Source organism: Pelodiscus sinensis, chromosome 6 (genome assembly GCF_049634645.1).
Source record: "Pelodiscus sinensis isolate JC-2024 chromosome 6, ASM4963464v1, whole genome shotgun sequence".
In the NCBI taxonomy this organism is placed as follows: Eukaryota; Metazoa; Chordata; order Testudines; family Trionychidae; genus Pelodiscus; species Pelodiscus sinensis.
In genome coordinates this window covers 54510689-54535271 of record NC_134716.1, presented here as the reverse complement: position 1 = coordinate 54535271, position 24583 = coordinate 54510689, and the positions used below count along the sequence as shown (strand labels likewise).

Below are 24583 nucleotides of genomic sequence, written 5' to 3'. Positions count from 1 at the left end.
CATCTACAGACAGTGATTTTTACCGCTTCTAAGACATTGTGAAGTAGGTGGCAGACTCTTCAGATATTCCTTGAGCAGAACAGAAAAACCTAATAACCAGTTAGCCAAACTCTGCAGGTCTGTCTAGAGTTGCCCTTCTCACTAACAAGGCTCTGCTGGAACCTCCTAGAACCATCTGGCAAACCCCAGCTACAGTGACACCCGCTTGTAAGAGGTCTGACAAAAAATATTAACCCCCCCTTCAAGGACTCCTAATCTCCTTTTCCCACCCATGTCCCAATTCTCTGGTTGTTGATATGGTGAATGAGGGGTACAAATACTTCTAAATCTACCCCATACTACAGCGACCAAAAATGCCTAGGTCTCCTGGGATCACCCTACTCATTGGGTGCACTGCAATTTCATATCACATCTCAGCAAGTGTTGATGGCCAACTTATCAGCCAATGAAATTTGGGTCATTTATTGAGCCCCTTTCCCTTGATCAGAGAGAACAGTTCCAGGCAACTGTTACTGAAAGTTGCTGGCATGAACGTTTTTTACAGGAGGTACCCAAGGCTGCAGACATTGTGGCCCATTCCATCTCTGCAGCGATGGTGATGAATAGGACTTCCTGGCTGCAATTGTAGGCCTTCCCCCAGGGATGTTCCAAAATGATTGAGAATCTCCCATTTGATGGACATAAATTGTTTGCAGAGCACACAGATGAGTTGTCACATACCCTTAAAGATTACAGGGCCATTAGCTCATTAGCCATCTATACTTCTGCAAACAAACAGATGTTCAGCAGATCGCAAACAGCTTAGAGATCCAGTTCTTTAGATTCCTGACACATGTGGACCTTCCTCTAGGAAGAGGCACAGGTTCCAGAGAAAGATTCTAACTCAACTGGTGTGACTCCCCAACAGGCAATATCATAGAAGAGACAGTTGAGGCTTTGAATTCCTATCTCTCATTAGCCTGTCAGCTTCAGTGTTTTGCCTACTTTCCCCCATTTGGAAACCAACTCCCCGGCCTCCACCATAGATGGGAGCATATCACCTCAGACAAATTGAACTACTACATCTGCTTTACCTCCCTGCCTCCTCCTCAATCCTCTTCCCTTTCCCTCTTCTTTGTTTAGAAGCAATAGAATTAATACCTTCTCAATACAGGGGCCAGGGTTCCTATTCAAACTATTTCCTCATACCAAACATTAATGGAAGATGGAGACCTCTTCTAGATCTAAGACACCCACGTGTGGAATTCAGGGTGGTGATCTTGACAGCTATATTTCCTTCCCTAGATTCAGGGGATTGGTTTTCAGCCTCCATACTCCAGGATGCGTATTTCCACGTAGTGTTGCATCCACCTCACAAAAGAGTCTTCTGCCGTCTAATTTGTGATAAGCCCAGATTATTTCCAGTACTAAGTGCTCCCCTTCAACCTCTCCTCAGCTCTGGTGGTATTTTCAAAGGTTCTGTTGGCAGCAGCTGCCTACCTGCATTGCAAGATTAGAGTGGAATTCCTGTACCTCGACAATAGGGTCGATGCTACCGAGAGGTGTTGTCTGCCCTAAGGACCTGAGCCTCCAGTTTGAACGTAAAACATCCACGCTAATGCCCGTTCATAATGTATAATTCATAAAGGCACTTTATCTGGATTCCCTGATGTCCAGAGCATCCCTTGTCATGGACAGATTCTAGACATTATTGAGCCTCATCCAAACAATTCAAGATAACCCCCCCCCCCCCCCCCCCCGATACCTCAGTCAGAAACTGCTTTGGACTTCTGTGTAAACTGGCCAGTGCACTTTTGTGACCAAGCGTGTGAAGATACGCCTCTATTATTTCCAGGGTGGCATAGAACAGTTTACTCATCAAACACACAAAATCTGAATAGGCAGGTACTGGTTTCAGTGCGAGAAGCAGGGGCTAGGCTAGTGGAAGATTTCTAGCAGTGAAGGAACAGGGGTCCTCTTCTTCCAGCCAGCATTGACAGTGACTGTAACCACAGATGCATCTCTTTTGGGTTTAAAGGTGCATCTCAGTTCCTTAACAGCACTGCTTCCTTCTGCTACTTGCTCTGTCCAGGTAAACTTTCTCCCTCCTTCCTTCCTTCCTCTCTGACTCCCTGTGCAACCGGTAGCATTCTCCTGGCCAGGCAGACAAGGACCCGCATGCAGTTGCAACAAACACATTTCCTAATGTTTAAATATTTCACTTTGCAATCTGAATACTGTTCTTGTAGTTTATCTGCTTGTAAAGTATTGAGCCCTTTCAATTCTTTCTTCATAAGACAGTTTATCTTAGCCCTTATGTATCCTTGCTGCTCTTCTTTAAATACCCTCCAATGTCTTTGATATAAAGTTGATCAGAACTACATACATACTCTTTGTATGGTCTCACCATGGCTTTGGGGAGAGCGACTCTTACTTGTTTTGTTCCATAATGGGAAAGCTGCAGTGATTATTTTATTCTTTTGCCTCCATGCCATATTACAGGTTCATACCTACTTTGTGTTTATCTATTGTTTTTATCACCTTTCTTCTTTTTTTTTTAATTGTTTTCTCTTCTCTAATACCTTATCCATTACCTACTTCCTTTAATACTTCTGGATGCACTGATTGATTGATTGTGTGTGTGTGTGTGTGTGTGTATGTAATATATATGTAGTTTTTGCTTGTTGTCAACAGCTGTATTGACAAGATCTTAATTGCTTCTTAACTGACCGTTATTTTGTTGTTGAAGGTTGGCCATTTTAGAATCAGTGTTGATTTTGTCTGTCTTCATCATTATGGCCTGTTTTCTCTGATACTTTTTCCCATCATATGTTTATAAAAGCTTTTATTAACATTCATAGTTTTGAATAGGATTAACTTACTCTGCTCTTTTGCCACCATTATCTTTTTTTTATTTAGCTACTCCGTATTCATGCTTCATTCTATGTTGTCGATTTTTATTCCTTTAGTTTTTATTTTTCAGAGGAACTGTCCGTTGCACCTTTCCTTTCTGCATTTTTCAGACTGCTTTCATGTTCTTCTACATTCATAGGTTTTAATATTACTTCCTTCCCATGTTCACTGTTTCCTTTAAAGAATATTGTATATTTTATTACGTGTGGTGTGTATTTGGAATTGCATACACAGCCATGTATTTACTAGCTAAACATACCATAAACCTGGCACCACAAGCCTGTTACTAAAGTTCTACATAACACACCTATTATTGTCACATAATTTATTTGTTCATGTATTGACTAATGCATATTAGTAAAGAGTTTGAAACTAGACAGCCTAGTTAAATGCAAACTAATGTTAAGTACCTTGGGGTCTCTGGCATGGAGCTTTCAGCTTGCCATTACTGTAGATCAGGAAATTTACCCCCCCCCCCCCCTTTCCCTATTTGGGTTCTCTTCTTTCTGGTTCAGTTCTCCTCCGCATATCCTAAGAAGGTTTATATATCTTTGTTTGGACCGATGATAGTACATACTTGAGACCTGGCAGGTAAAGTTCCCCAAGAGTATAGAAATCTGAAAGTCTGATGGTTGGTTCAGGGTTGGTTCCACTTCCCTGTAATCCTGAGGATCTGATTCAAGCTGTTGTTTGTTTCATTTTTTGTAATGCTGTCCAGAATACAGCATATCACTGCCATGATAATTATCAGATTATTTCTCATTAGGTTTGTAAATGTTTGAGGTGGGTGATATCCTCCGTCTACCTTTAGGTCCCCTTTTGTCCCTTCTTAATGATTTGCACCCTCACTCTTAACATTCTATTTCTGAGAATCTTCTCATCTAGCTAAATTTGTGCCCATAAAGGTGGTGCTTTCCATTTAGCATTATTTCTACCTCCTCCTGCATATTTTCTGCTTTTGTGCACACATTTAAGTGTTTCGGTGCCTCTTTTTATACCTCTTTGTTTTTATGCATTCACATTTTGCTGAAGAACATTTTTGGGGGGAGAGGAGAGTTATGCTTAGTATGTTAATTATAAAAAGTGAAAATCATATTGACTCAGAACAGCACATAATAATGTGCTTTATAGAAAAAGAATGAAATTCTTCATTCTGGTACCATGTTGGGTAAGAAGCAAATGGCCTGGTGTTATTAGCAGAAATAGATCTACTATTGCTTTTTCAGGAAAAGAAAAGATCATTCTTAGAAACAAGGTTCTTTCGTGTAGTCATGTTCTTTTGCTAACCTTTTTATCATTTCATGGGACTATGTAAGCAGCTGCTGGAAAGCAGGTAAATAGAAGAATATAGAGTCTAAAGCACTCTGAAAGCTTGTAGGTTTCAGTCCCAGTGGAGACTGACACTCCAGCCTACTTACTGTAGCTAGGATATATTGATTTTTTTTCTACACCATTTTTAGCTGCACCACTGAATTAGATATTGTGAAGCATCCTTCCTTGTGAAGAGAGGAAAAACTGTCATGAACTTTTTCACCCTAACAATAGGGCACCTCAAACTAAACTAGAATGAAAGGAAAAAGCTTTAAGGACTCTTACAAATCTTGCAACTTAACTCTCCATACTGACTCTCCTAACTAAAAGGTGTTCCGCAGAGCTTGAGAAACTATAATAGATGATTGGAAGCAATTAATTTTAAAAATTGTTTTGTTAAAAGTAATCAGTGAAAACACTATATTCCTGTAGCACAGTCTCGGAAGGTTAGCAAACTAGTCTTGTTCAAGTTTTCAGCAAGATGTTCAGTTACTGTTATAATTGGCTGATGAGTAGGTTTGGACCTAACTAGAATGCCAGTGTTCGATTTCACAGTGTCCTCTGTGAAGATATGTCACCATTTATGCTGGCTTTAGTGACAATTTTCTAAAAAGGAAACTCGTGGGAAATCATTATGCTGTTTATATGTCTCCCTTGTTGGAGAGCATTATCCTGTGATATTTTAGCACTGTTTTCCACTGCATGATGGCATCTAGCTAAGGTTAAGGCAGAACACGTCCCTCTGCAGTTTTGTGACTATGTTTTACTTACTGAAGGAGAAAAGATAACTGACAATTAAGTATTTGGGATGTCACTGAAAGAACATGTGCAACTAATCAATGGCATCCTAAGGGAACATGATTTTATGAAGCTGATAAAGTAGAAAAATCTGGATTTTAGTGTTACATAATAATAATTGCACCCTTTCAATAAAAGACATTCCTAATGCTGTGCACAGCAGTATTTCCACTGTTATCTTTTTCAGGAACATGCAGTAGCATATTAAAATGTTCCAGGAATTGGTAAACAGCTTTTTAAAATGTGAAGAAAACATGGTATTCCATGCAGTTGGAACTGACCAATTTGATAAAATGCATTTCCAGAGTCAATTCCTAAATTATTTGCTTTTGGCAGGACTAGGTGTTTTAATTCTCTTCTCATTTTGGAGGGAGAACAAATATGCAGCTCTTGTTCTTTAAATCAGTTTGTTAAAACGGCACAGGGATCCATTTTTGGAACTAGACTAGCTATGGTCTTGCTAAGAAGAGTTAAAAGTACATTGAAAAATCCAGACATTAATTTATAACCCTACTGTGATCTTTTCCTGTTTCATAATTACATCTTGGCGTTTGTAAGCAGTCTTACGTTGCTCACTATGCTCCTGTCTAAAATATATAACCATATAACAACCCCTAAAAGAGGAGTTTATTTGTATGTGTTTTATTATTTTAAGTATAGTCAAGGAAAAACACTTCTTCTGCTTATCTTATTTAAAGATTTAGGAGAATATGGTTTGCAGTATATACATTCTTTAAACTACTTTCTAAATGAGAAAGTCTAAAGTTTATGATTGCATTGGTTGTTTCAGATAAATGGAACTGGTTATGATTACTTATTTGATTAATTTTTTAGTTGGAAAACTAAAAGAAATACAGCAAAGATTAGAATATATACATATGTTGGTCAGTTGTCATTGGTGCTGTTTTTCCTTGCTTTCAGCTTCTTATGCAGCCTTTCCATTATATTGCATATAAACCAAAGGGGCAAATTCTCTGCTAGTCTGATTCCACTGAAGTCAGTGGAGTTGGGCCAACAGAGAATTGTACCCCAAATTGGGATAATTCCAGAATGTCATGAATTTATTCTTTAATATCTCTGGCAGCATGCAAAATATAGCTTAGACTTTTTTGGCATGCATTATCTAGAAAATGTACTGCAGTTCAATAAAGCCATATGAAAATATTGTTATTTCATTGCTTCATGACAGTCTGACAAAATGCCACAACAAATCAAGCTGGGGTCTGTTTGTCTGTCTGTCTGGCATTTTTGCAATTCTGCAGTTTCATGTTTGTTGGTTGTCAAAATAAAGGGCTTGAATAGGTGCTCAACTAATGGGAGCATGATCCTGAAATGTCTAGGGATATAATGTCCATGGGAGACCTTGCAAAAAAACAAGATGAATGAAATCAGGGGTGCTGTATAACTAATTATCCAGGCTTGGAAGCATTTGATTTGGAATGATAACTGAGTGACCAGCAGCAACAACAAATAAGTTTACTTCAGCAATGTATTAGCATTGTCAAAATGACTTCTCTTGTTCAGTGACATGTCCTTCCCACCACCTTTCTTTCTTCTTAAGTTTACCCACATCTGACCTCACTAGCTGACTCAGACGGCTCTAAGATGATGTATGATAAGTTCAAGAAGTGGAACAAAGGGATTGTGTGTAAATGACAGATGCCCTGAAGCAATTCTTGTATATATGATTTTTGGTGCAAAATGTATTAACAATAGTAAATATTTTTGTTTGAGAAAATAACGCACATTGATATGCAATTCACATATCCTTTGAATATGCATCCTCCTCCGCCCCTCCTGCTATGTTTAACTTGAATGCAGAGCAAGATGAATTTTTCAGCAGCATAGTGCTGATTTCACAGAATATAAATGAAGAGGCATTTAATGCTGCATCCTCATTTAAAGGTGAACTGAAAGGCTTTGTACCAGCCAAGACCTGAGAGAACTCTGTTACTCCTGTAAGAGGTCGTGTCATGGTAAAATAGTTTAGGGGTAGCATTCTCTAACCCTATTTTTTTAACGTATCGTAGTGACATCAGTTCTTTCTGGAGAAATACAGAACTCTGAACTCTGATCCTGAAAGCAAAGTAAAAAGAGAACTAATATGTAAATATCTTATTTTTTTAATTTTATTTTTAAGTCCAACCATATCATGTTGTAATGTTTATAAATCTTAACTAGGTTTTTTTGTTACACGAATAGTTGAGTTGATCTTGCCCCATGTATACTACTGCACCATAGTAACATATCTGAAGAAGTAAGCTTTTGTACCGTATAAGGTTCATTACTGGTAAGGAATGTTGTCTCGTGCTTGTATTGTGTACCAACCCTTGCCTCTTGTTTTCTCAACCTATCAAAATGATTCTGTTCTTACCACAGCCCTAATCCTGCAAGCACAGAATGCAAATTTGCTTGTGTGAGTAGTTTTTCATCAAACTTTACTTGTTATTCATATGCATTGTGTTGCTGGATTAGGCCTCTGAGATGGAAAGCTTCCTAGGGGTGCATCTACACAGCACCCTTACCTTGAAATAAGCTACACAATTTGCACTGCACTGTGCAAGTTGCATAGCTTATTTTAAGGTAATTTTGAAATAGCTTATTTCAAAATTTGGCATTGTCTACACAACGACAAATTTGAAAATAAGGTGCTATTCCAAAATATCCCTTAACCCTTGTGCAGTGAGGTTTACAGGGACGTTGGAATAGCAAGACTGTTATATTTCGATATAACAGGCTAGCTCTTAAGAGGTAGAATAGCTATTTCCAAAATAGCTCCACTGTGTAGACGTAGTCTAATAGAAAGTGACTATGTATGCCTTTTATCTCTTATGTGCCATTCATACATATGGCTTTTGTAATGACAAGTGGCAATGTTAAAGTGGAGATGAGTTACAAGCAAATGGGGCCTTAATTCTCCAGAGAAACCATGACCTGTAGGGTTGCCAACTGACTAATCATGCAGCCCCAAAGACCATTGCCCTGCCCCTTCTTCAAGGCCCCAGCCCCTGCTTACTCCATTTCCCCTCCCTCCATTGCTTGCTCTCCCCTGCCCTCACTCACTTTCACCAGGCTGGCACAGAAGACTGGGGTTCAGGATGCAGGCTCTGAGCTGAGGCAGGGGGATGGGGTGCAGACACTGGTAGGGAGTTTAGGTACGGGCAAGAGTATAGGCTCTGAGGGAGTTTGAGTGCAGGTGGGGCAGAGGGAATTTGGTGGCAGAAGCCCGTGTGGGATTAGGGAGGGGAGTGTGGGGGGCAGTCTCTGGGAAGGAGTTTGTGGGGGGGAGGGGTGGCCTCTGGGCTGGAGCATGTGGTTGGGGTGCTGGCTTTGGGAGGGAGTTTGGATGCTGGGGCAGGGGAGTTGGGGTGCAGGTGGGGATGACAGGTGCAGGCTCCAGCCAAGCAGTGCTTCCTGTTGGCTGTTCCCAAAAGCTACTCAGTTCCTGGCTAATGGAATCTATGGAATCAGTGCAGGAGTTGTGTGCAGAGACCCTCCTATTCAGCAACCACAGGGGCATTTCTGGGAGCAGCACAGAGCGAGAAGGGGCAGGGAGCCTGCCTTAGCCCAAAGGTAACAATAAGCTGATGCTCCATTAAAAGACTGCCTAGCTTAGGGCCAGGCTTCAGATAGTGTCGTCATCCTGGGCTGTGTAACCACAGTGCTCACAAGCTCCAGCCCTGCTGCTCTGGTGGCCAGGGTGGGCCACACGGTCCCTTTCTTCCCAGGGAACCAGCAGCTGGGCGGTGATATTCCCCTTCCCTAAGCCTACTCTACACTCTATCCCACAGGTACTGTCCCTCTGCCCTCATCTCACCCACACTGACCTCCTGCCCTGAGTCCCCCACACTCCATCCCACACATAAATGTCTTACAGGCACTTTCCTATCACAAGTTCCCATCCCTGATCCTTCTAAGTATGTGTATGGGGGGGAGGAGGGCTGCGATAGGACAGTACCTGTAAGAAATTTTACTTACTTTCACCCCTGCCTTAGCCCCGCTGCATTGCCAGGTTGTCAGCACCCAAAATCTCCCAAAGTGGCTGTAGTAGCCTCTGGGAGAGAGCACACAATTCTAGGAGTCTCCTGCTGAAAGAAGAAGGGTTGGCAACCCAAGTGTTTGTGAAGTATTTTATTTGTTCTATGTGAGGAGTGGAGAACAGCTACTAACTGCATCCTACCAGTTATTATAAAACTGTAGAAGTCTATCCTGTTCTTTTAAAAGATCAGTTAGTCTCTCATAGAGAATGTTTTTTTTTTTTAAAGTCTATTAAATTCATTTCTTAGGGTATGTCTACATTTGCCCCCTAGTTCGGACTAGGGAGGCAAATGAAGCATACCAAAGTTGATAATGAAGCGTGGATTTAAATATCCCACCCCTGATTAGCATATTCGCAGCCGGTCGCCATTTTAAAATGCCGGTCGCCCAATGTAACTTGCCGCGTGTAGATGTGGTCGTCCGATTTAAAAGCCTTCCCTCGAACTAACTGTTACTCCTCGAGCAATGAGGAGTAACAGTTAACTCAAAGGAAGGGTTTTAAATCAGACTTCTGTGGAACATTATGGCAGTTCTATGATTCTTGATAGTAGATCTTTCATAAGGCCTTTGTCATTAGTGACCACACTATAGCTGTGACCAGTGCATTGTAAGCCGATCTGTCAAGCCAAACAAACAATTCACCTTGTTAACATTCCCTAAATCTTGCATTAATAGCACTGAGTAAGCCTATGAACACACAAGAGAGTTCCTTTTTCCTACTGTCATGATGGATGGGATACTTTCAAGTGCTGGAAATGAAGTAGCTGAGATTATTAAGCATGTGCTGCTGTTGATTTTCATTTTTAAAGGGGGCAAAGTAATCAGCATTTTATTCTGAAATGAATGTACTAAAAATTAAACTTGATATTTAAACATATAGTAAACATTTTCTTGAATAGCTTTTTGTCACAGATATTGGCATGGGAAAGGGCAGTGCTGTATCATTGGACGTAATCTCAGAATGTAGTAACATAGACTATGGCAGTGGTCTCCAACCTTTTTAAAGCACAAAATCACTTTTTGAATTTGAGCAATCCAATATCTATCTACCTTAGACCCAAATACCCTTGTCTCGCCTTCTTTGTGCCCCTTCTCTGAAGCCCTGCCTCTGCTAACTCCATCCTCCTTCTCTCTGCCATCCTCCCTCCCTTTCACCAGGATGGGGCAGAGGGTTGGGGTGCAGGCTCCGGTCTTGGATTAAGGGATCTGGAGTGTGAGAGGGACTCTGAGCTGATCTTGGGGCAGGCATTTGGGGTGCTGGAGGAGGTTCTAGGTGCAGGCTGTGGGTGGGTGTTTGGATACAGGGTGGGGGCTTGGGGTACAAGAGGGGGTTCTTGATTGGGGTAGGGTTTCAGGATATGGACTCCAGCTGGATACTGCTCACCTCAGATGGCTCCTTGGTGGTGGTGCAGTGTGGGGCTAAGGCAGGCTCAATCTTACCCTGGCCCTGCATCACTCCCAAAAGCAGCCAACAAACTCCATCCCAAGTCCTGTTGTGCCCCCTCTCTGCTCTGTGGAGATAGGATACCCTGACATCATCACCTCTCTCCCTCTCCTGCCCTGCACAGAAAGCAGGAGGCTCCTGAGGGGACAGCTCCAAGGATAAAAGGGCAGGAGATGCACCGGAGTGGGCGGAAGGGCAGCTGAAGTGCTGGCACTTGATAGCCTCTTGGCCAAACCTGTCAGGATCACCTGTCAGAGGCTCCAAGATCTACCAGAAGATCCCGATCTATGGGTTGGTGACCACTGACTATGGTATTGAAGATGTTTATTTTAGCAAACTTGTATGATTAGAAAAGAATTGGAGTAACTGTAGTTTATTAAAGGTTATCATAGGGGATAAATAAAAAAGGACGTGAAAAGAATTGAATGATATTATGTATTTTCTGTATTACAGACTATCATTTTAGAAAATGAAGATCTCCCCAAAATATTTCTAGACTTCTTGAATGTTCGTCATGTTCCCTCCCTACCAAAGGCAGAAAGTTATGGGTAAGAACTCATTAACTAAAACAACTCAAAATGTACAGGAAAAACAAGACAGAACTGATTCTCTCATACTGTGTTAGTTTTTTAATTATTTAAAATGGACTTGCTGTTATGTTAAACCACTCAAACTAAAAGGAGCATCAGGTACATTATGAATACATTTATATAGCAACAAAAAGATGATAAAATAAAATACCTATTGTAAAAATACTTTTATTATATGTCCATTGAAAGCAAAGGAGAAACAGGCTTAGATAAAAGCAAAATAGAAAAAATGGGATTTTCTAGCCAATCTTTGAAATGTCTACCAAAGAAGAATTTTAAAAGGAGTGAACGAGAGAGAGAGAGAGTGTGCATGTGTTGGAATCTGCTTCTACTTGCACCAGTGACCCTCAGTGCATGGCTTCTCCCATCTACTTGTGGAAATGGGGATCAGCTGTGTCCATGGTGGCATCTACATCAGTGTCCACACTTCCCTTCCAGATAAGAACTCAGGGTTGGTTTAGATGGAGGGGGGAAGGAAGATGCCTATTGTCCTCCCTTAAGTGTACCAGAGATTCCCAGAGTCATATAGGTAAAATTATATTGTATTCTGTTGTTTCTTCCCTTTAAGGATGAGATTCTCTGCTGTACCTCTTAAGAGGTGGAACATTAGAATTCACACTCTTGGGAGAGGAGAGTGGCCAAAGAGGTTTAATGTTGTGGTTTTGTCATCCCTATCCTGAGCCTGCCCTCAGGCAGAGCAGGTTCTGGATTAATTTAGGAAGCCCCAAGGGCAAGGCTGATTTACAGCACCATTCTTGGGCTGTCCTATAGGTTGTATCTCTGCCTGGAATTCCTACAACATTGTGTGCTGTGGCCCTGCCTCTGACTGCCTCAGCTTTTTCCCTAGCATGCCAGGGCTTGTGAGATAGTCCTAGGAAAGTGGCCTTGTAACTGTCTTCTGCAGTTCCTGCACTCAAGCAGATTTGGGGGGTTGGGAGCCCCTTTATGCTGCTGCAGCCCTTTTACCTGGTGTAAAGTGGCTGGAGCGGGGGTTAAGGATCTCACTGAAACCCTCCTGTGGTCAAGGAAGTTTCCAGTAGAGCTGTGCTGTCGGTCAGTATGGCCAAAGCCACAGCAGACTAGAACTACTATGGAAGTAAAGGGATTTTGGACAGGCTTTGTGGGGTCAGGTCTTTGCTTTTTTCCACACTATAGTAAAAACTGCTCCATCCCAGCAGAAGAATGTATAGGGTACACTTGTCAGGGCAGTTTCGTAGCCTTTTGTATTCCTTTATGTGGGTGTTTCCAAAAAGACTTCAATCTCAGTCATGATTTTTCATAAAACCTTCTAATTATAATTCCAAATTATGAGTTTGGGAAATCATAGTTCACTTTCAGTACATATACTGGAGATGTAAAAACACGGTTAATCAGTTAACTGGTTAAACCTTAGATTTAACCAGTTAACCGATTAAGTTGGATCCTGAGCCTCCCCTGCTCGTGGCAGGCTGCAAATGGCGGGCTCCAGTAAGAGTGATGCTTACCAAGTAACCGGTTACCCATTCACATCCCTAGTACATACATAGAAACTCTTTAAGGGATGTAGGAATTCTTTTACTCATCAAACACTTTATAAAATTGGTTTTAAAATGTTCACATAACAGCAAACATACTTCACTTAGAGCTAGTGTAATGTTATCAGTTATGCTATTGTCGATAATAATGTGAAACATAAATGTTCTAACTTTATTGTCCCCCCCCCCCAAAAAAAGTAAATATGGCAGCTTCAGTGATTGAGGGATGAGCTACTTGACACTCTTCTCTTGTAGTTAATGATGTCAACCAGAATCTCTCAAAGGAATTGTACCCCCATCACTTTTATATCTTTGTGCATGTGAACCTATTCCAGTGAAATATATGTTGTCATTTACAAGCTGTGATCACTATAAAATCATGAGAGTTCTTCCATATTAATTGCATTTCTAGCCACTGACCAGAAAAAGGGTCCTTTCTTTTGTAAAACTTATTAAAAATTTCCTTGGTATAGGGAATTACATGTTAATGTCACTATAAGGAAGCATAATCTTATTTGTCTGCATTTTTGTTTTAGCTCTTTTGATGAAACAGAATCCGAAGAATCAAGGTGAGCAACTCACAATTTCTGCTAGTGTTTCTTAAATGTGTAAGAAATAAAAGCCAGGCTTTCTTTGCTAATTTTCTCAAGGAGCTTGGTTTAATAGTCTACTAATGTATAAAACAAGGGTACTGAAATAATTCTATATACATAAAGTGATTTCCTACATTTGTTCCAACAATTGACAAAATAGCAATAGTTTGGCATTAAACTTATTAAACACTGCATCTGGCTTCATAAGCGAGACCAGATCTGTTTATAGTATGAATTGCACATGTCTCAAATTTATATTCTGGAATTTCTTACAGAAACTTAAGGGACCTAGGACTTAAAGAGCTTAACTCTCTGAGTATTTTTACCCCATGCTAGGTGTTTGTAACAAGTGGCCTATAATTGAAAGAGAGAGGTTTTTTTTCCCCATGCTTTTAACAGAACTTTGCATACATTCAGTTTCACTATATGTATTCAGTCAGTCTGTTGGTTGCTCCTGTTGTTTTCACGTGCAAAGAGATGAATATTTAAAAAGACCCTGAAACCAGGAAATGTGATTGTAAAATCTTAAAGCTTGGAAGGGGAATTTAAATACAGCTTTAGAAATTGTTTATTTAATTAAAAGAAGAAGACAGTACTCCTGCTCTGGTCCCTTAACTCCAGGTAAAAGAGCCAGGGCAGTGTGAAGGGGCCTTAGCAGCCTTGCTACTGGTTCCCTTGACATAGGGGGTAGACTGCTGCCATAAGGCTGTTTTCCAGTTATACTCTCACAAGCCTTGGCAAAGGGGATGTGTTGGGGTTGTGTCTGCTGCAGGAGCACTGCAGAGATTTCGAGTAGTTGTGTGGCTGATTGGGCAGCCCCAGAGACTTATTTATTGTAGAGGATACTCCGTGGCAGTCTAAATATTCTTTCGGACCACAGAACAGCCATGAATCAGGAGGGGCATCGTGGTATCTTAAAGCTATCACCATCTTTACTACCTCCTCTTTGGACTTCGTTTCAAATTTCAAGCTGATGCTGTTGCCTTAAGTGACTAAGCAACAGTGTGCTTTGCTCCCAGAACGCTTTCTCCTTTCCATAGAGTTTGCGCAAATAAACATACCAACATGATTCCTGAGCAGCTTGATTACCTCACTTTATCAAAGGGAGTTTGTAGTATATCCTGTTTACCGTCCCTTGATGCTGATATTCTTGTGCTTGACCTTTCCAGCAAACTGTCCCACCAGCCTGTGCTGCTGTTCCTGAGGGATCCATATGTCTTGCCTACAGCCACTGGTAATCAAACTTGTCATCTGTTAACAGCTCTTTACTGATCTGACCCTACACCACATAAACCACATTATTATTATTATTATTATTACAGGCCTTTTTGAGTAATACTGGTCCAAATTCTAATAATCTGCCAGTAAACCTGTTGTGCTTACATTAAGCTCTTTTAAAATCCAAATTGGGACAGGTGATTTATATAATGATGTAATTTTGTTCTCTCTCCGTTGTCCTCCTAACCAAATCTACTATGGATTCAAATGACAAAAAGACTTAAAATACTGCTTCTTTTTGTTGTTGTTGTTGACCATGTGCATTCTTTTGCCTGCAGGGTTTAATCTAAAAGGCACAGTCCTTTTTTAAGTGTTTTTTCTCTAAAAACCAGTTGAGCTACTGTGAGCAAGTTTATATTTCCATTTGGGTTATTGTTATTTCTTATTATTTCTTAGCGGTAGATTTTTTTTTAAAAGATTGTCTATTTTGAGCATAATATGCGTCTTTGGAGAATATTTATTTGATCTATTAAAATGTATTTCAAAAGAACATTTGGAAGAGGTAGTTATAATCTACCATCTCTTTTGCTCTTCCTCAATATCCTTTGTAAAAATAATTCAAGGTCTTTTCCCCTTTGTTTTTCCCTGGAGATTATATTATTGGCAGATATTGCAGTGTTCCTGCATTGTTCATTTGAATTGATAGAAGTGTCGCCCTTTCCACACTTTTGTATAAGAAAATGTACTTTGTGCATGTATAAATTTCAGTATGCGAATTTTCCATTTAAATTGTAAATTAGGATTTTCCAGTGAGGAGGAAAAATAACAAATTGCTCTTACTTATTTGTTAAGCTCTGTCTCCCTGAATGTGGGCTGCTAACAAAAATGACAGCTTTGGAAATAATCTGACAGTTTGGAGCTTTCCACACATAGTTCTGCAAATACACCACATGTTCAAAGCATGCATCAAGAAATTATAAAATTGCTTTAAATCAGGACATTTAAAATAATAATTAATATTGGGTTCTTTGTGTTTGCCTTGGGTTTCTCAGCCTTTGGTGTGCACTTCCTTTCAAATCCCTCGTCCCCCAAAACCATGAGAACTAGAAATTTAAAAAACACACTGAGATTCTCAAGAAGCCACATGACTCCAAGAGCTGGGACTTGTAACATCAGATATTGCGTGACTTATGATAAAAGCATGAGAACTGGCATGCTAGGCACATGATTCCTAACTTACAATACACCTCCAAAGTCAGACCTGGATTCCTCCAAAGCAGAGTGTAATTACTGAAGCTTTTATTCTTTGAGTGAACCTGTTAAACTATATAGCAGGTATAGTATACCAATAAACATCAAGGATTCAAACTTTAATAGGGTTCAAAAAAAGAGCTAGATGTATTCATAGTGATTAGGACCATCAATGGCTATTAGCCAGGATGGGTAGGAATGGTGTCCTTACCCTCTGTTTCTCTGGAGGTGGGTGACAGGAGAGGAATCACATGAGGATTACCTGTTGTGATCCCTTCCTCTGGGACATCTGGTATTTGCCACTGTCGGCAGACAGGATACCGGGCTAGATGGATCTTTGGTCTCACCTAGTATGGCCGTTCTTATGTTTCTTATGTTTAGGGTGAAATCCTGCCCCCTATTGAAACCAATTATTTTAAGGGCTTGGGGGGGTTAGATTTTTCTCTATTTAAATTTTCACCAATTGCAGGAAATTTGGTTAGGGTCAGACAGTAATTATTTAATGATATTAGGCTGTGAGACAGTGTAAAAACTAGACAGTGTTAAAACTTTGTAATGGTTAAAACACAATTTTTCAACATCACATGTCAAAGTATAGGTCATATCTCCTAGACCCAGCATCCTGGGGACCTGACTGATCCCAAACTAGGGAATCTACTGGACCAGAGGAGGTCAATACTAACCCCTTTTTTGGAAGCCCCCTAATTCCTTGTAAAACGAGGTGTACAGGAGCTTCCGGAAAAGGTTTTTTTTTCCCAACATTTAGCCCCATGTAAACAGATCAAATATCACAAAAGCCTCTTGTGGAAAAAGAATTGGAAGAAGATATGCAAATGTGAGCGCAATTTGCATACCTTCATCAAAAAAAACCCACAGTGTAGCCGTGCCCTCAGGGATGTCAGACCACAGATGATGTCAGACTATAGAAGTCAAATCTGTATACCAAATTAATATCCTTGAATCTCACTTTGCCTGCCAGTTTTAGTTATTATCTGGAAATATTCTTCATTGGTTTCTCTGGGGTGAAATCAGCATTTACCAACATTTACTGACAAAAAACTAATGCTTCCAAGCCTAACTGTATTGTACCATTTCCATCTGATCCACATAATATCTCAAATTATTACAGAAGCTTTTAGTTCTGACTTTTGCAACACTTGGACGTCTACATTTTTTCTTATAACTTGTACTCTAAGAATGACAATACTTTTTATTGAAGTCACTGAGAATTTAATATTTAATTTAACTATTTTAAGTCATGGTTCCTTTTTAAATGGCTAGTTTTAATGTGTGAGATGTGTTGAGATGCCAAACATTTAGTTAATAGCATTCAAAACAAACAACTCTTCAGGGATTCACCAAAGGGTTTTTTGGTTGTTGTTTGTTTGGGGGGTTTTTGCCTTGAAACATAATTCTTAGTTTTTTATATAGCAAGTGAAAAAAATGTTAGTTCAATGAGTTTGTATTTATTCTCAACTGTTCAACAGCCCTTAGCTGCTTCCAGTTCACTCCTCAGAACAATTTTTGATTTACAGGCAGTCCCCGGGTTACGTACAAGATAGGGACTGCAGGTTTGTTCTTAAGTTGAATTTGTATGTAAGTCGGAACTGGTACATATTGTAGGGGAAACGCTAGCCAAACATTTCTCCAGAGGTCAGTTTTATTCTCCCACACCTCACTTCCCTCAGTCCTTTATTCTCAAGATGAGGTGTCTGCTGAGAAAAGCCGCTCCGCGTCTCCCTGGTCTGCTGGGGGAGGGGGGGGGGGGGGCGCTAGCTTCGCGTCTCCCTGGTCTGCTGGGGGGAAGCAGCTAGTGCGGGGTTGCCTCACCCCGTTTGTAAGTAGGGATCCGATGTAAGTCGGATCCATGTAACCCGGGGACTGCCTGTACTATGAAACAGCAAAATGTCTTTTTCATTACATTATGTTACATGATTTTTATACAAGAAAACTTTAACAGTCTATTATCTCTATCCTATTTTAGAAATTACAAATCAGTATTATGTCCTGATTTGTCCTGATTTTACAGAAACAGGATTAGGACTAACACACCTCTTTCACTGATTTTAATACGTTCTGTATATTTTCAGTTTACCACAAAGGGCAAAAAATAAATAACTTTTATAATTTTGCCTCCTTGATTAACTCTACTACCTTAATGGATTCTCATCCTCTCAAGTAGCAGCCCTTTCCTGATAATTCACAATACTATGACCAAAATTGGACTTCTGTTATAATCAGTCACAGAACGTATTAGTTTTCTGTATTACATACACCGAAATGTTTATACCGTATATATAAAATCATTTGACATTTCCACGGTTTACTTTTTTCTGTAAAAATGACAAGGGGCTTTTTCATTGTATCTCTTTGGAGAAGATAAACTAACAGTTGTTTAGATCAGAATTTAAGTTTGTCTTTTCTTCTTTTCCTGGGTAAATTTCACATGTATTAACATTGTCCTGTGGTGTTATACAAGGAAAAAATGGTACCAAAAATTAATTTCTCATTTGCTCCTGCTATTATCAGTCTTTAGAAAACACTGGGCCAAATTCTGTGCTACTGCTATTTCGATTACATCCATTTGTTTTGTCATAACTGAGTACAATTAGCCTCTGTTAATGTAACCTATAAAATAGTTTAAAATAAATAAGCAGGTATAATTTGGGAAAAAAGAAATTTGTTAGAGGAGCAGTGAACCAAAATTATTACTACTGTTTTCAAATGATCTATACCACTGTTTCTCAACCTTTTTTTTATAAAGTACCCCTTTTCCAAAAAAAAAAATAAGTATCTCCAGTACCTACAGTTTTCAGACACGCAAAAATGTTTTTACCATTGCAACACATTTGTTTAAACGAATTAATTATAGGTGGGTGGTCGATTACATTTTTGGGGGTAAAAAGTACAAAATAATAAAACTCTAAAACTTAAAACAAAAAAAATCAGTTTTATCCAAATTTCAGTTGTATTGATATACTCCCCAGACTTCTCTTGAGTACCCCCTAAGGGTACTCATACCACTGGTTGAGAAACACTGCTCTACACAACAGACAACTGCAAAAAGCCATCAGTAATGCATTTTCAAAATGTCTTCCATGTACAAGAAGTCTGGGCACAAAAACAGAGAGAGCCTTAGCTGTACTAAGTGTATGGAGTCATTGAGTTCTAGCATAATCTGTGATTTCAACCCATTTGTGGCAGATGGATTAGGTTATAGTTTTCAAATCATGTGGATGTGATTATATAAATTAATTCAAATAAATAACATTTAACAGATAAATGGTTATTTTTGCATCATTTTGTCCCACTTTTACTTTTTGTCTTTCACAATAATTCTTGATCTAGGAAAGATGATTTGTTATCTTCCTCTGTAATTGAATACACATTGGCTACATCTACACTGGCCCCTTTTCCGGAAGGAGCATGTAAATTTCACCTATCGTCGTAGGGAAATCCGCGGGGGATTTAAATACCCCCCGCGGCATTTAAATAAAAATGTTCGCCGCTTTTTTCCGGCTTTTAAAAAAGCCGGAAAAGAGCGTCTACACTGGCCCCGATCCTCCGGAAAAAGCGCCTTTTTCCGGAGGCTCTTATTCCTACTTTGAAGTAGGAATAAGAGCCTCCGGAAAAGGGTGCTTTTTCCGGAGGATCGGGGCCAGTGTAGACGCTCTTTTCCGGCTTTTTTAAAAGCCGGAAAAAAGCGGCGGACATTTTTATTTAAATGCCGCGGGGGATATTTAAATCCCCCACGGATTTCCCTACGACGATAGGTGAAATTTACATGCCCCTTCCGGAAAAGGGGCCAGTGTAGACGTAGCCATTAGGTGCAGAGATTCATTAAGTGCAGAGATTTTAACTTTCTCACAATCAGATAACTCTGCTGCTAAAACTAAAACTAGTTTTACTTACAACAATGAGTTTTATTCATCACTCATGAACATTTGACTCCATTTAGTTACACCCTATTTTTAAAGACTGATTTTCTGTATGGGATTTGTTTTTTCAAACTATCCAAACCCTTCCAGGAAATCCTGTTTTTATTTTTGTTGGTACCTAAAATTTCTGTGAGTGGGAGCTGTCATACTCTTTTGCTGAAAAGAAGCCTTTGCCACATGAATTTATTCCCCCCTTTTTTAAAAAAAAAAAAAAGGTTAAGGCTTTCAAGAGCCGTAAACTTTGATAACTTACTACAATAAAACTCCAGTTGTCCGGAATCTAGTGGTCCGGCACTCCTGATAGTCTGGCACCAACTGGAACCCGGAAGTGCTCCGGCCAGCCAGACAATTGGAGCTGCTCTGCCCCCGGCTTCCCCAAGTCAGCCACTGGTCAGTTTCAGCAGTGGCTGACTTGGGGAAGCCTGGAGCAGAGCAGCTGGGGTGCTGCTGGGTTGGTCCCATGCTGCTCAGTTCCCCACCGACCGCCCACCCCCACCCCAGACCCCTCATAACCCCCCCTTCCGGTACTCTGGCATATCTGATAATCCGGCACCCCCTGGGTCCTAAAGGTGCCGGATTATCGGAAGTTTACTGTAGTTATTAAGGTTTGAAGCTGCTAGCATAGCTTTCAACCTTCTTGGTTTCAGCTTATACTTTGACTTTTCAAAAATCACACTTTTATATAGCTGCCAAGAAGCACAATTAGTAAACATTTTGAATTGCCCAAAGGGGCTCTAGCTGCTATAAACAGGTGAGAGGTTTTAAAGTAATGAGATATCTAAAGCGATACTCATTTACAGCTTTTTATAAATTCTCAGACAACAACCAGCACTCTTCCACACCATAAAAGTATTTTAAATGTTATACACTCACTTTTTTTTTCTTGAATCAACCACAACTCTTAGTGAGCCTCTTTTAGAATCCCTTGGTCTAGACTCGGGGATAAATTCGAATTAAGATACGCAACTTCAGCTATATTAATTGCATAGCTTAAGTCGAAGTATCTTAACTCAAATTTTGGCTGTCCACACCGTGGGAAGTCGAAGGGAGCACTCAGCACGCTCCCAGCACTGATGGGAGCACCCTCTCAGTTTGAATTCGCGTGTTTTCACTAAACCTGTTAATTCAAATCCTGGAAGCTGGGTTCGAACTTTAGCTGCTTCCATCTTATCTGAAGTGTAGACATGACCAATCAGAAGTGATGTGGACTTAGTTATGGCTACGTTTGTAGCCGGGAGTCTCAAAGACAGACTTGGGTTTGTGAGACCTACACTATCTTGCTAAAAATAGAAGTATAGATGTTCCCACTTGAGCTGGAAAGTGGACTCTGAAACCTCTGCCGGGTGGGTCTCAGAACCTGAGCAGGAATGTCTGCACTATAGTGTAATCCCAACTCTCTAGATCCGGTCTCTGAAGATACATCTACATTACATGCTTCTTTTGGCAGCATGTAGTCCTAGTATAGGTATAAATAGCAGAGTAGCTGGTGGGATGCAGCTTATGTGAGTTAAGACATGCCTCAAACATTTGGGTACGCACACAAGTCCATATCCTACAAGGCCTACATGCATCTTCCAACCTGTGTCTCCCTGTTGACCCTTCTGTTTTTAGCACTGTAGTGTACTGCTTATCTCCCTGCTCTTGGGGTCTTTCTGCATGAAAGGAAAAGACTCCAGTAGTAGGGAAAGGCTCTGGAAGGGTAGGCAGTGGAGAAAGTCTTGAGCAGTTCCCTTCTGTCAGTGCTCTTCACCCACTGGAGGGAAAAATTCCAGCAAGAGAAGAAAGGCTGGAATCTTTCCCAGGGAGGGGCTGCTGAAGCATTTTCCCCACAGCTTCCTGCCTACAGGAGTCTTTTGGTGACGTGGGTTGCGCTACAGCACACGTGGACAGTTGGCTTTTCACTGCAGCATTTAGCTATATATAGACTACGCACCACCAACTCAGGTGTGTAGTGTAGATATAGCCTGAGAGTCAATGCTGTGGAGTGGAAAGCTGTTTTGGTATTTTTAATAGTGTAGTTGTGTTCTCTGCCCTCAGGCCTCCAAACATGTGCATAGGCTTCAGTAAGCATGTGAGGAGTCCTGCTCTCTGCATTGGATCAGGAAATCAGTAGTACTTCTCACATGCTTAAAGTTAACCACTTGCAGGGTCGGTATTTTAATTGGCAAAAGCTATCTGAGGAGCTGCATATTCTAAACGCCAAGAGCTGTTGCTTGCTTCTTTGTAGATGTTTCTTATTTCTGTGGAATAGGGAAATAGTTGTCCTCAATTCCTCTACTCTTATTTCTCTTATTTGGAAAGAGAAATCCTGAGAAAGCAAGGTGCCTTATATTGTCCAAACTCTCACATTAATTTGATATGAAGATTCTTGCAGAATCTTGGCTTGTAAAAGGCCAGTCTCCTCTGTCTTACATTAACAGTTAGATGGCTTATCCCTTCACTCTCCCACTTCCCTGGTCCTTCTCACATGAACAGAGAACAGCAATATCCAGAAGTCCAGAGATGCAAACAATTTAATGTTTATGGGGGTTAGCTTCCAGCAAGCAGGAATCCAGTTTCCATTTCCCCAAAACCAGCCACATTGAAATAAGGCAATTTTGGGTTGTTAAAAAGGCAATGCAATCTGTCACCTCCAGAAAAAGGGAAGAACCTCGAAGATTTAAAGAAAACTTTGATTGATAGCTTTCTTTCTGGCAAGGACCCACTTACCAATAATTGGAGCTGCGAAATCCTCATTTCTTTATTGTTTTGTCATTATGGACTTCTCTTCTCTATTGTTTATCTGTATGGTCTCTGTTTAGTTCTTTGATTTTTCTGTCTGCTGTATAATGGATTTTGCTGGGTATGACCCAATTAAGGTGGTGGGATATAATTGGTAATCATGTTACAGTATGTTAGGATTGGTTAGTTAAATTTCAGTAAAATGATTGGTTAAGGTATAGCTGAGACTATTACTATATAAAACAGGAAAAAAGAAACTGGATTTGTGCTTGCTCAAAACTAATCCCATTGAACACCAAATTGTTTACATCTCCAGATTTAAGGTATTGCTGTTCTCTGCTCGGGTGAGAAGGCCAATGAAGAGGGAAGGCAAAAGGATAAGCATTCTAACATCAGATAACAGTAAAAATGTTAAAGCAGCATTTTATTTATATTTAACTTGATAGCATATAATGAATTAATTCTATGTTTAACTTAAATCTATATCAGTACTGAACTTTAATTATTGTTATTTGGGAGATTTTGCCTAATGGACTTAGGTTTACGAGTCCTGTCAGACTGGCTTTGAATCTTTGTTGCATAAAACGTAAGATTGGTTAACTTTATGAACACATCATTCTTCATATAAAATACATTCTCTTCTTTTAAATAAAAAGTGCAAGATATCCACAGGTTTGACTTCTGTAGTCTAGACTGCCGTAGTCCAGAAACATCTGTGGTCCAGCATCCCCAGATGTGCTCCCGAGCTGTAGACCCACGCTCAGCAATTTCTCCCCCACATTCCCAGAGCAATGCAAATAGCACATTAGCAATACTCAAACTCAGGGAGGTAGGGGAAGGAGCAGGGATGCTCTGGGCAAGAGTGCATCCGGTGGTAGGGACTGGGAGCGCAGCCCAGTAGCCACGGGGCTCCATGCACTCCCATGGGGCTGTGCTCCTAGTCCCCGGCCACAGGACTCCACAACCACCCTGCCCCTTCTCCCAACTACACTCCCCCCTCCCATTCCCCATTCAGTCAGTGTTGGCCCTTCTGCTGCCACTGGAGTGGAGCCCCACCACAGGTAGCAGCAGAGCAGCTGGCATTGACCTCCCCTAGTCTAGCAGATTGCCTGGTTTAGGACAGGTCAGGTCCCAAGCGTGCTAGACCAGGGAGGTACAACCTGAAATACACAAAATGTTAAAAGGGGTTCTCAAAGGACCAGAATCTAAAATATTAGCGTAATTGAACAAATTGCTAAAGTTCCTTTTGTAAAAGTTGAATAATAGTCTTAAACTTCCTGTATCTTTATAGAAAATTGGTCTAATGATGAATGATGTCTAAAGCCAACCATTTTCAAAAACACCTATGGGGTTGTTTCAATGTTTACATATTAGAATTAAAATATGGCAGATGCTTTATGCAACAAAACCTCAAAGTATGTCTGACACTTTAATATGGTATCGTTTTATAAAATCAATACCAGTTTCCCCATATGTACTGTATGTTATGTATATAATAGAACTAGTGGAAAAACAGGTTTCTGAAACTTCAGATTTGATTTAGAGTGAAATAAATGGATCATGTTTACAGTGTGTATTCCAATACTACAAATATCACTATTGTGAAATTATCCTAGAAAAATGATTTGAGTGTGCAGAGTTTCTTGTGGAACTTGTGGAATCATTAGTGGCTCAAAATGTCAATGCGTTATTTGTAATAATGCTTTATCTGCCATCAGAAGTGAGAATTACCCCACCCATATGTTGCTTATTGAAAAGGTCTCTACTAGTCATACATTCAACCCCAAAATAGTCTGGAGTCTATTGGTTAAATCTCTAACATAAATTATTATATATAATGAAATAACCCTATTATTAATTTACTAGTTCCGGTAATCACATTTATAATATATTATTTGCCAAAAATATAATCTAATGACCCTAAATTAAGTTATTAAAGGGCACAATCCAACTCCCATTAGAATCAACTATCATCTTTCCACTGATTTTAATGAAAGTTTAATCAGGCCCTATATGAAGTTGGCAGCTGAAGGAGAAACTTACTTTGAAAGTGTGAAGCATCATCTGTGGATGTTTATTCAGCCAATATCTTCTGAGTTAAACCCATCTTTTAGTTTGCTGGCACTGCAAGTTTGAAACTCAATTTTAAGCAATAATGTAAGGTGGAATGGGAAATTCTGACTCTATTAAGGGAGTAAAGTGGGTCACTCTATTTTAGAAAGGTAGAAGTTAGTACATTTGGCGACTATTTTTCTTTTAGTAACACATAGTCTTC

General features: G+C 40.1%; 1 protein-coding gene across 1 annotated transcript in view; it reads left to right on the top strand.

Moving 5' to 3' along the window:
- The window catches only part of SNX24 (sorting nexin 24), a 154244-nt gene that overhangs the window by 127636 nt on the left and 2025 nt on the right, over window positions 1-24583 (top strand). Inside the window, exons 4-6 of the mRNA XM_075931941.1 lie at window positions 10937-11031; window positions 13124-13156; window positions 14350-14414. Of these exons, the coding sequence (XP_075788056.1) occupies window positions 10937-11031; window positions 13124-13156; window positions 14350-14414 (193 nt within the window). The remainder of the gene's footprint in view (window positions 1-10936; window positions 11032-13123; window positions 13157-14349; window positions 14415-24583) is intronic.